We start from the raw sequence: 13,428 nt of genomic DNA, 5'->3' as shown, positions 1-13,428 counted from the left end.
ATTTACAAGGACTTTACTATTAGAATTGAAGGGAGAAAAAGACAATTCAACAATAATAGTTAGATTCCTCAATATTCCACTTTTAATAATTGATAAAACAACTAGCCATAAGATCAACTAAGAAACAGAAGACTTGAGCAACACTATACACCAACTAGCCCTAACAGTCACGTACAAAACTTTCAACCCAATAGCCATTTTGACATTTTTTTTCCTCATTCTTGAACTTTCCATGCATATTTTTCAGAATTTGAACTTAGCGTTCTCTCAGTCTGGGATCTTCTTACCTCAGCTCTCTCCCATGCCCATGTCTCCTTGTCATTCCATTCTCAGCTCCAAGGCTGTCTCTTAAGAGAATTTTTCACAGACACTTTCCTTTCTTCTTTGTTCAGATTATTTTTGGAAATAATTTGTTTTCTTTAAATTTGTTTTTTCATCTCAGTATCTTATAGTCCCATTACTGAAGTATAAGCTCCATAAAGGCAAGCATATGTCTATTATGCTTATTGGTTCACCCTCACTGCTTTAGAAAGTGTTGACGTATATAATAGTTGCATAATGTGCATTTCTGGATGAGAGAAGGAATGAAAGAGTAAAAGCAGGGGTGAAGCAAAACTGACTGTATTATTCATCAATACTAGGACTATGTGATAACTCATCTAATAATTTACCTTAATCTTTTTTAGAATAACAACATTCTGGAGATGCATGAAGATACCTTCTGCAATGTTAAAAATTTGACTTATATTCGTAAGGCACTAGAGGATATTCGACTGGATGGAAACCCTATCAATCTCAGCAAAACTCCTCAAGCCTATATGTGCCTACCTCGTTTGCCTATTGGGAGTCTCGTCTGATTTCAGATAATGGTTAACATTATGACACTTCCTAAAACAAAATGATTCTTCCTGCTCTCTTCAAAAAGAAAACTCAGCATGATACTTTCAAAATATGTTCTGGAAGATAATATAAGTACATAAAATACAGCTAAATGTTTTAATATATGATAGCAATGTAGTAGTCTATGAAAACACCAGATGAATCATAAATAAACCAAAACATGTACAGAAATAGAAGACTAAGAAAATATTTCATAGATATTCTTATAAATCACATGTAATTTTCAAGTTTTAGGAATTCATATCCTATATAATTTTAAATTAATCATATAATAAAAATTAAAAATTAACAGTGTAGGTATATTGCCAAGATTTAAATGTTTTAATTAAACTTTTCCTTTTTTAAGCTAAATCATGTTTTTATTTTCAAATTCATTAAAGAAAATGAAGAAAAGAATAAAAATATTTGAAAATTATAAGAGTCTTGTGGAAAATATTCATTATAATCACAACATGCAAAGAATCATAATAATACACATAGCTTCAGTATTTTAACAATAATATTTTATCATCTTAAAGCCCTGCCAACTCGTTTTTGACCTTTCCTAAATTATTAATTAACTGGTAATATTTCTGTGCCTGTGGAAAACATAAAACATAGAAAATGAAAATATAAACAATAATATGAAAATGACAGTAGGGAAGAAGTTAAGGAGTACTTTCTAGAGAGAAAGTTGAACTTTTTGAAATGTGTGATAATAATACAAAAAACTGAAAGATAACAAAAGAGTATATTCTGAAAGGTGAGTTTCTTTCCTGCAGCAAACCCTAAGTTCCACTCCTTGGAAATAGTCAATGGTTTCTTTCATTATTTTATCAAGTTTTCCATGAGAAGCAAAAACTTGCACATGAAATAATTGCTCCTCTTTTACAAAAATACACATGGATATATTATATATATATATATATATATACACACACACACACCACTATTATGTATATGTTGGTACATGTAAACATGGATTTTTAAACACAATAGATAATGACTATTTTGCTTGTTTCACTTAAAACTACTCCTTCATTACTCTTACCATATCTACTGTATTAGCACACACAGCTCTACTGATTTTGAAAAACAGATATCAGCTTACTACAAGGATATATATCGTTACAACAGGAACCAATTCTTGAACACAAACAATGTACTAGGCATCTACTAAGGTTTTCTGCATGTATTAATTCACAACATCCTAGGAGCTGAAGATAGTAATGACTATTCCAGTCACAGATCAGAGAGCGAGCTTAAACAACTTGCCACTGGTTAAGGGCTGATCCCAAAGGCCGATTCTACACTTCACCTCACTGTCCTGTCTCATATACCATGGATGTATCTTTTCCCTGTATTATAATACAAGAAAATGGTGTACGTACTGGACAGGGAAGTTATGAGCTGAATGTTTACCCCCAAAATTTGTATGTTGAAGTTCTAAATAACCCCCTCCCCATTGTGATGGTGTTTGGAAATGGGGCCTTTGGGAGTTTAATTAGGATTAGATGAGGTCATGAGGTAGGGGCCTCATGATGGGATTAGTGGCCTTATAAGAAGAGGAAGAAAAGGAGACTACTCTGTGTGGGTATGTGTGTGGGAGGGGGGTGTGTACCTATACTAAAGAAAAGCCATAAAGAAATCAAAGATGACACACATAGTTGGAGAAATATACCATGTCCATGGATCGGAAGAATCAATATAGTAAAAATGAGTATACTACCCAAAGCAATCTATAGATTCAATGCAATCCCTATCAAGCTGTCAACAGTATTTTTTAGAGGACTAAAACAAGTAATTTCACAATTAGTATGGAAATACAAAAAACCTCGAATAGCCAAAGCAGTCTTGAGAAAAAGACTGGAACTGGAGGAATCAACCTGCCTGACTTTAGACTATACTACAAAGCTACAGTCATCAAGATAGTATGGTACTGGCACAAAGACAGAAATATAGATCAATGGAACAAAATAGAAAGCCCAGAGATAAATCCACACACATATGGACACCTTATCTTTGACAAAGGAGGCAAGAATAAATAATGGAGAAAAGACAATCTCTTTAACAAGTGGTGCTGGGAAAACTGGTTAACCACTTGTAAAACTAGAACATTTTCTAACACCATACACAAAAATAAACTCAAAATGGATTAAAGATCTACATGTAAGACCAGAAACTATAAAACTCCTAGAGGGAAACATAGGCAAAACACTCTCTGACATAAATCACAGCAGGATCCTCTATGACCCACCTCCCAGGAGTAATGGAAATAAAAGCAAAAATAAACAAATGGGACTTAATTAAAATTAAAAGCTTTTGCACAACAAATGAAACCATAAGCAAGGTGAAAAGACAACCTTCAGAATGAGAGTAAACAATAGCAAACAAAGCAACTGACAAAGAATTAATCTCAAAAATATACAAGCAGCTCCTGCAGCTCAACTCCAGAAAATAAATGACCCAATCAAAAAATGGGCCAAGAACTAAACAGACATTTCTCCAAAGACATACAGATGGCTAACAAACACATGAAAAGATGCTCAACATCACTATCAGAAAAATGCAAATCAAAACCACAAGTGAGGTACCATCTCACGCCAGTCAGAATGGCTTCTATCAAAAAGTCTACAAACAATAAATGCTGGAGAGGCTGTGGAGAAAAAGGAAGCCTCTTACACTGTTGATGGGAATGAAAACTAGTACAGCTACTATGGAGAACATTGTGGAGATTCCTCAAAAAACTTGAAATAGAACTGCCATATAATGCAGCAATTTCTCTGCTGGGCATACACACCAAGGAAACCAGAATTGAAAGAGACACATGTGCCCCAATGTTCACCACAGCACTGTTTACAATAGCCAGGACATGGAAGCAACCTAGATGTCCATCAGAAGACGAATGGATGAGAAAGCTGTGATACGCATACACAATGGAATATTACTCAGCCCTTAAAAAGAATGCATTTGAATCAGTTATAATGAGGTGGATGAAACTGGAGCCTATTTTACAGAGTGAAGTCAGAAAGAAAAATACCAATACAGTATACTAACGCATGAATATGGAATTTATAAAGATGGTAATGATGACCCTATATGTGAGACAGCAAAAAAGAGACACAGATGTAAAGAACAGTTTTTTGGACTCTGTGGGAGAAGGTGAGGGTGGGATGATTTGAGAGGGTAGTGTTGAAATGTGTATATTATCCTGTGAAGTGGATCACAGGTCCAGGTTTGACGCATGAGACAGGGTGCTCACGGCTGATGCACTGGGATGAACCTGGGGGATGGGATGGGGAGGGAGGTAGGAGGGGGGTTCTGGATGGGGAACACGTACACCTGTGGTGGATCCATGTCGATGTTTGGCAGAAACCACAACAATATTGTAATTAGCCTCTAATTAAAATAAATAAATTAATTTTTTTTAAAAAAGAAAATCTATGTGATGACATAATGAGAAGTCATCCATCTGTGATCCAGGAAGTAAGCTCTCACTAGAAACAAAATCAGCTGAGACCTTGATCTTGGATATCCTATCCTCCAAAACTAGGAGAAATAAAATTGTTTTATTTAAGCCACTCAGTCTATGGCATTATGGTAGCCCAAACAGACTAACACAGGTGTCAAGCTCAGTGTTATCTTTTTGCATGCCACAGTGACTTCCAAATGGCCAAAGGCCTTTGAGTCACATTTGAGTAAACACTTCTAGGGTCCAGAGTAGGCTTCCAGATACCCAACCTCCAGAAGTTCAGCAGAAAGATGGACTGAGATGCTTTGGACCAGGAGGGTAAAGAAAGACTCCCAGCAGGCAGAGCTGACTTACTCATTTTTGGAACTTTGCATATGCTTTTCAATAAAAAAAAAAAAAAAACATACGATTATAATAATAATAGTAAACAGGCAATAAAGAATCCAGCCTGGAACATATTAGTGTTTATAGCAACATGATATAAACTATAACTTTCACTTTTTAATGAAGGAAAGGGTCCATAAATTCATAATGCCCTGCCCACACAAGCTGCTGATGATCTCAGATCTCCCCACAAATGTCATAGAAAACCCCTCTGCTCTCACAGTCTTCTCAACACACCTTGACTAAAGAGTCATGAGAGCGGGGTGTAGGGAGTTGTAGTTAAAGGAAAGAAAGAGGGAGGAGGGATAATGAGAGAGAGAAAGAATGAAAAGAGAAGGAAAGAACGAAAAGGAAGGAAAGAAAAAGACTGGAAGGAAGGAAGGAAGGAAGGAAGAAACAAAAGAAAATACTGGGATAAAAAGAATATCATTATGCAAAAGCTATGGGGTCAGTTGACATTCTCATGGGCATTATGACTGCCTACTCACAAGGCTGCTTTACAGATGTAATTTATCATCAACTCTATAAGGACAAAGTAAGTACTATAACCCTGAAAATATGCAATTTTTGCACCACCTGATGTGAAGAGCTGACTCATTGGAAAAGACCCTGATGCTGGGAAAGATTGAGGGCAGGAGGAGAAGGGGATGACAGAGGATGAGATGGCTGGATGACATCACTGACTCGATGGACATGGGTTTGGGTGGACTCCGAGAGTTGGTGATGGACGGGGAAGCCTGGCATGCTGCAGTTCATGGGCTTGCAAAGAGTTGGACACGACTGAGCGACTGAACTGAACTGATGATGGCATTCCTTTAAAATGTACCCTATTTAAATGACCACTTTAAACACCTCACATTCTTAATTAAAAACTCTGATCTAAAATTGATCCCTGATTAAACACAATCTTTTTTTTTTTTATAGCAACAGTTTTTCTTTATGAATATGCTATACACATTTCTTTTTCTCTAAATATTGCAGGTTCTTTTCCAAGCGGGAGGACATTGCATTTTATTGCCGCATATTATAGTGTACTTTAAAACTATAAGCGAACATCTCCATATTGAAATTCCGAAGTAATTCTCACTGAATACACATATTTCTCAGATAATAGGACTACAATATATTTTGCTAATCCTCTGAAAACCTTGAGTTGTTGTAGGGTTGGTAATATTTTTAAAAGGCAATAGCAAATAATACCTACACGGACTACTGTTATGAGTGTAAAATTCATATCCTTACTTCTCTTTAAATCTGTACCAACACTGTCTTTGTAGTTATTTTATTACAAACTCTCCCTTCATAATTAACTTAAATGAGAATCATAAATGGAAAATATCACAGTGGTGTTCCCTGATGCACAAGGTGCCTTATTTACTTGCAAACACCACAACTTTCCAAATTGTGGAGAGAAAGCAATGAGTAATTTTGAATCCCTTTTTTCTCACTTTCAAAAAGTTAGAAAGGCTTAATACTTTGCATTTAGTCTGTGTAACCACTAGATGGCGACTACATTTTAAAATACATGACTATCTTCAGGGTGGAAAAAAGCAAATTTTTGAGAGCACATAAAAGGAGTTATGTTTACATTATTTTATGTATATCATAGCAACATATTGATTACAAAGATAAATCTGAAATAGGCTTTGTATTTCATTTCTCTGACCAAATATATCAGGTATATCCCACTTTTCTCTGAAGAATTTTATTTACCAGTTTAACTAGCAGAGCTGAGCTTTCCAAACTTCAGGTCAAAAAAAATGCTAAAATCTAATAAATATACCCAATTCTACCACTCCAGGAACAAAAAAGGATAATTAATACTGGTAACCTGGAGTAACTTGATATATGTGATAAACTACTTTTTATAAACAGTCTAATTTCAGTTTCTTTGGCATAAGGACTTTTACTGACTGAATCTTGAGTTACTACTGCCATCAAGTGTTAGAATTCATTCTTTTCAAGTCACCCAAATGCACAACCAAGACTGCAGTGTTTTCAACTTAACATTACACTCTGAATAACATAAAACATAGCAAAACCAATGCTGTTACATGGCACTCATCAGAATTTCAAAATGTAGCAATATCATGAAAATCTCCCAAGTTGTAACTAGTTACTATAAAGGACCTATTTGACTGCCTTTACTTGAAACGTGCAAGCAGACGCAGGTGATCCCCAGTGATTTCCTGCCTGTTGGAATTCGTGCCTTCATGTCAACCTCTCTTCTTGAGCGCTGGTAGGCCAACCCTGGCCTTGCTTCTAGCCAAGAGGAAATGACAAAGCTCAGGGATGTCACAAAAGTCAAGCCCCATGATTATGATACACACATATGTGTCTCTGTGTGCTCACCGAGCTAGGAAGCACGGAGAGGCTCTTGGCTAGTGGGAGGGAGTGAGAGGCCACGTTGAGGAAGCCATGACCGGGATCTGCAGGCTGCCTCTAGAACCCCTGGTGTCCTTGCCAACCTGCAGTTAGCCTCCAAACCTGCAGACTTCCTCCAGCCAACATGCAAGCTAAAGTTTAGGGCCCTCTGTTAAACAGCTACAAGGAAATAAATTCTGCCAATAACATGAATGATCTTGGGAGCAGAGTTTCCCAAATTGAACTCCAGGATGATAGCACAAACCAAATGCTTCTATCATAGCCCCAGGGAGATTCTGAGCAGAAAACACCGCTAAGTTGTTCCTGGATCCCAACACTTGGAATAGCTGAGAAAACAAATGTATGTACAGGTTGTTTTAAGTATGGATGACTAAGTTTGTGGAAATTTTTAATGTAGCAATCTAGATGGATACAATGTATAAAAATATGGTGTGTTGGATTTAAATGTTGAATCAAAGCATTTCCTTTTGCAGTATTTGAAGAATACGGGTCAATTTTAAAAGTCTTTAAAATTTCTTAATTGAATTTCTGATGATGTTGCTTAACAATCTCTGGTGCTAATTCTCTTGGGTAATTTACCAGTACATGAACAATCAGTATTATAATGTAAATCTACCGAAATAAAATCATAAATGCTAATTTGCTGCTTTTCTTAAAAAAAGGAAGACAATTCTGCATTAATGTTTTTAAGTAGGGAGGATAGATCTGAAAAATATAGATCTCACCATGAAAAAAGTGTATAAAGTCAGTATTACTTATATAAAGTTCACTTCAACTGAACAAAAAAATGCCCTTAATTATCTCTGAGGTAATCTCTTTTTAAAGAAAGAAATGAATGGGAATTCCACTAATCAACATGCTCAATTTCTAAAGCTCTCAATTAAAACTCAATATCATATACCATATATGTTCTTAGAAAAATAAATCTGGAATGGCACAGCTCCAAGTTCAGCAGATCAGGGGGTGAGTCACCACCCAGTGTGTGAGTCTCTGTTCAAAAATGGACACTGGAGGCTTAAAACGTCAGCATTCTGCCCTTGGACTCAAGCAGACGTGTCTCCTCAGCAAACCACAGAGCAAATAAACTTGAACGATCTCTGCGGAGTCTGTAAGTCCCACGTCAAAGGGTGGAGGGCTGATCCAAGAACCCTGTTGCTGCTGCTGCTGCTAAGTCGCTTCAGTGTCCGACTCTGTGTGACCCCAGAGACGGCAGCCCACCAGGCTCCCCTGTCACTCAACCAGGAAAGTATAAATGACCTTTGCAAGCAGCAAGGCTTCCCCACATTTTGCTTCTTTGTCATTTAATGGAAGCCTGTATGGACTCAGTTCCCAGTGGGCAGTGTTCCATTTTGCACAATTCCACTGAGCACAGGAAGGTAATAAAAGAATATACTTGATAGTTTTCTGTAGGGTCAAAGCCAGTGGCACTTTCCTGCTATTTCTCAAAAGTGAGACAAGAAAAAGGGCACAAGGATGGGGACATCTAGTCTATTTTTGCTTCCAGCATAAGGTTAGTTATCTCTATAGGTACTGTATCAATTTCTTGACAAGTACTAAAACATGTAAGCATGATAATGATGCTAGTTCCCAGTTACTAAGTGCTCACAGAGTACCTGTGCTAAGTGCTTTAATCGATACTTAATCCTTAACATGCTGCTGAGTCGCGTCAGTCGTGTCTGACTCTGTGTGACTCCACAGACGGCAACCCACCAGGCTCCCCCATCTCTGAGATTCTCCAGGCAAGAACACTGGAGTGGGTTGCCATTTCCTTCTCCAATGTATGAAAGTGAAAAGTGAAAGTGAAGTTGCTCAGTCATGTCCGACCCTCAGCAACCCCACGGACTGCAGCCTTCCAGGCTTCCTCCGTCCATGGGATTTTCTAGGCAAGAGTACTGGAGTGGGGTGCCATTGCCTTCTCCGAATCCTTAACATAACTCTATGCAATAGGCACTAAAACTGTACTTATGGTATGGGTAAGGAACCGGAGGCTTCCAGAAGTTAATAACTGCTGAGCTGAAGTTGAAGCACCTCTATTTTTTTATTTTTGTTGTTTAGTTGCTAAGTCATATCCAACTCCTTGTGACCCCATGGACTGTAGCCTGCCAGGCTCCTCTGTCCATGTGATTTCCCAGGCAAGAATACTGGAATGGGTTGCCATTTTCTTCTCCAGGGGATCTTCCCAACACAGGGATCCAGCCCCAGTCTTCGCATTGGCAGGGAGATTTTTTACCACTGAGCCCCCAGGGAAGCCACTTTTTTTTTTTTTCCTAATTAGCCCTTATTTTTTAGAGCAATTTTAGTTTCATAGCAAAATGAGAAGAAGGTAGAGAAATTCCTCATATACTCTCTCCCCCATTGTAAACATCCTCCACCAGAGTGATTCATTTATTAATAACAAACCTACAGTGACACATCATTGCCAACAAAAGTCCACAGTTGATATTAGAGGTCATTAGCATCTGGTCCCATCACTTCATGGGAAATAGATGGGGAAACAGTGTCAGACTTTATTTTTTTGGGCTCCAAAATCACTGCAGATGGTGACTGCAGCCATGAAATTAAAAAACGCTTACTCCTTGGAAGAAGAGTTATGACCAACCTAGAAAGCATATTCAAAAGCAGAGACATTACTCTGCCAACAAAGGTCTCTGCCAACAAAGGTCTGTTTAGTCAAGGCTATGGTTTTTCCTGTGGTCATGTATGGATGTGACAGTTGGACTGTGAAGAAAACTGAGCGCCAAAGAATTGATGCTTTTGAACTGTGGTGTTGGAGAAGACTCCTGGGATTCCCTTGGACTGCAAGAAGATCCAACCAGTCCTTTCTGAAGGAGATCAGCCCTGGGATTTCTTTGGAGGGAATGATGATAAAGCTGAAACTCCAGTACTTTGGCCACCTCATGCGAAGAGTTGACTCATTGCAAAAGACTCTGATGATGGGAGGGACTAGGGGCAGGAGGAGAAGGGGACGACAGAGGATGAGATGGCTGGATGGCATCCCTGACTCGATGGACGTGAATCTGAGTAAACTCCAGGAGTTGGTGATGGACAGGGAGGCCTGGCGTGCTGCGATTCATGTGGTTGCAAAGAGTCAGACATGACTGAGTGATTGAACTGAACTGAACTGAACTGAACTGAGGGCTCCTCTTGACATTACACCTTCTACAGATTTGGATAAACCTAGATTTCCCAGATGGCCCCAGTGGTAAAGAGTCCACCTGCCAACAGAGGACGCAGGAGACACAGGTTCTGTCCCCTCGGTTGGGAAGATACTCTGGAGGAGAGCATAGCAACCTACTCCAGTATTCTTGCCTGGAGAACTCCATGGACAGAGGAGACTGGCAGGCTATGGTCCATAGGGTCAGAAACAGTCTGACAGGACTGAAGGGAATCATTCAGGGTAGGCTTTTGTCTATCTAAATCGAAGCCCATATTCTTAACTATATTACAGAGGCTCCCAAGGTACCATGCTGCCTGGTTAACAAAAGGGCAAAAGGAAAAACAAGTGGCACAGTAGCATTCTTACAAACAAACCCATGGTAAACATCCTGGTAATGTTTAATCAAAGCACATTTACACGATATACTACAATTAGTACAGTGCTTGACCATACAGATTCCCTGTCCTCTTCGTCACAGTCCTGTTTAAGGTGTTTGGGCACTGCAGTAACCTCACTAAGAATCTGGGCTCTGAGGTCAAACATGTTTAAACACTAGCCCTTAAGTTCACTGACCTCACAAGCTCGGGTAAATTAACGCCTTAGCTTCCTAACCTACGAAAAGTGGTAACAATGCCTACCTCACAGAGCAGGTGTGAGGCTCGTGTGCCACGAGCCCGCCTGCACAGAAAGCACACACAATAAACGTTTGCCATCTTGTTTTATGCATGATGAAACAGAGCTCGAGGAGTTAGAGCAGTGGCCACAAAGTAAGGCGTGGTGCCCTGTTTCCAACTCCGGGGGCTTTCTCTTTATCCCTTCCATCACCCCAAAGGCGTAGGATATTGTTTTGCAACAGACAAGTTTCTCCCCAACCCCCACCTCTGGGTTCAGCTGAAGGTCCATCTTCTCTAACCCAGCACCTCAAGGTGGTCGAAGGGGGCAAAGAAATGGCCTCAGGCGGTTCCTAACGTGGGCTGCACAAACCCAGCCTCCGCCCTCCCTCCCGCAAAAACTACGTCACAAGCCCCCTGCGAATGTTCACTGGGCACCTGTTCCGGCCGGAACCCCACCTCCACGCCCTGGGAGAACGACCTCAACCCCAATTGGCTGTCTCCCGGGGCAACCAAGGATGCGGTGGGCACGCGGGGCCCCTGGCCGGTATTTAAAGGCTGCTGCGGGCCACGCCACCCCAGTCCGGCCCGGACGGCGACGGTGAAGCACCTGGGTTGAGAGGGAGCAGGAAGGTAACGGCGCGACCCCTGCCTCCCACCGGCCCCAGCCCGCGCATCCACTGAGGCGGGTGTGAGTGGGACCCAGGAGCGGGTGTCACCGCGCGTTGCCCACCAACACCTTCCTCACCCACCATCCTTACCCAGCCCCACTCCCACCCAACCCGCCTGGGCGAGACAACTCGGGTGCGAAGGATCAGAGATTAGGCGGAGAGCGACTGAGCGAGCAGAGAGGCGGGGATCCTTCTGGAGACAAAGGCGTGATCCCAGCGGCGGGCACGTGGTGCTGGGCAGAGAGAGAAACGAGGCCCTTGAGACCATCAGATCTGTCCAAACGCGACGACAGCTTCTAGGGCGCTACCGTGTCGACCTCTCGGAGCACCCTGAACCATGACCCAGACCCTCGACACAAAAGAGGATCCTCTTAACCTGGGCGGCGGCTGGGCATCCTCTGCCCCGTTACGCACCTGGTCGTCCGGCCCCCGAAGGCGCAGGGGCGCTCCCATTTACAGGCGGAGGCCTCGCTACGGCCCCAAGGCCGAATACGAGCCCCCGAGGAACCAGCCGAAGCAGCAATACGGTCCAGGCCCTTGGTTCCAACCACCCCGGCGTCCCTACTGGGCCGTGTATTCTAACTGGGGGCGCTGGAGAGGGCCCTGGTGCCCACCTCCGGCGGGATTCAGGAAGCCCCCGGGCCGGGTGCAAGTGATCCGGGTGTACGGCCTGCATCCGCTCTGCATTTGCTGCTGCTCCTGCTGCCATGGGCCCTGGAACCCCGGCTGGGCGAGGCCCCCGGGCAGAAAGAAGCGCTGGGGTCGCCGGGGCCGCGGCCTGCGCCGTCACCCTCGCCGCTCCGCCCAGAGGAGCCCTCCGGTGGATCTGAGCACGCTGCTGCGGCCGGTCAACCTGTACGGGTGGCGCGCCCCCGGCATGCGGGCGCCGCGCAACACCACGCAGTTCATCATGAACCAGATCTACGAGGACATGCGGCAGCAGGAGAAGCTAGAGCGCCAGCAGGAGGCGCTGCGGGCGCAGCAGGCCCAGGCGGGGGGCGCAGCCTCCCCGGAGGGCGCCTTCGGAAAAGACGCGCCCCCTAGCGGTGGCCAGGAAGACGGGGCGCTGCAAGATACTCTGTACAGCTTTGCGCAGAATCCCTCTCTCGTCTTCAGTCCTGACCCAGACGAGGAAAAGCAGACGGCCACCTCTCAGCTGATGGAGGAAGAGGAAGGGGAGAGAGAAGAGGGGGAGGAGTGGTGTGACGAGGAGGAGTGTGATGGCAAGGAGTTGGAGAGCCAGGAGGAGGACGAAGAGTCAGAGGCCAAAGATGAGGAGGAGGGCGAAGAGGCTGATTATATGGAGGAGGGGGAGGAGGAAGACGAGGAGAATGAAGCGGAGGAGACCGCAGAGGAAGAAGAGGGGCTGGTGGAGGAAGAGCAGATGGAGGAAGAGAATCATTTGCCCCTGGAAATGCCTTTATCATTCCTAGTGGGGGCTGAAGAAGAGAGAGAGAACTTTATGAACTGTGCGTATTTAAGCCCCAAACAGAGAATTCCCAAAGTGACACAGGAAGCTCTCTTCATGGTACAGGACATTAACTGTTGAGACATCAGGAAAGGGATTGAGAAATGCGATGGAACTGATTGGAGGCTAAAATGAATTAGCCACTTGTCAAAAACTAATGAAAAAGTGAGTTCCATTAATAAACCTATCATCTTTGGCTGTTATAAAACATTTAAAAATTGGTGTGTGTGTGTGTATGACTATGGGTGGGGGGAGGAAGAGCTTTCAGATATAATTTAACTGGAAATGATTAAAGGCCAAAAATTTTATTACTACAGTTTGAATATTTTCGTTTGGTGTTTTCTCCTCTAGATACTTGAGGTTTTTTGTTTTTTAATTCTGGCAATGCTGAAAATGTTTCC

General features: G+C 42.3%; 2 protein-coding genes across 2 annotated transcripts in view; both read left to right on the top strand.

The window, feature by feature from the left end:
* EPYC (epiphycan) overlaps positions 1-1,318 on the top strand; it is a 40,250-nt gene extending 38,932 nt beyond the window's left edge. The window contains exon 7 of the mRNA XM_005679808.2: positions 687-1,318. Within this exon, the coding sequence (XP_005679865.2) occupies positions 687-857 (171 nt within the window). The 3' untranslated portion in view covers positions 858-1,318. The remainder of the gene's footprint in view (positions 1-686) is intronic.
* Positions 11,897-13,131, top strand: CCER1 (coiled-coil glutamate rich protein 1). The gene has a single exon (XM_018049086.1). It carries the CDS (start codon positions 11,897-11,899, stop codon positions 13,106-13,108), a length of 1,212 nt encoding a protein of 403 aa, XP_017904575.1. The 3' UTR covers positions 13,109-13,131.

Source organism: Capra hircus, chromosome 5, assembly GCF_001704415.2.
Source record: "Capra hircus breed San Clemente chromosome 5, ASM170441v1, whole genome shotgun sequence".
Lineage (NCBI taxonomy): Eukaryota > Metazoa > Chordata > Mammalia > Artiodactyla > Bovidae > Capra > Capra hircus.
This window is presented reverse-complemented; position numbering and strand designations above follow the sequence as displayed.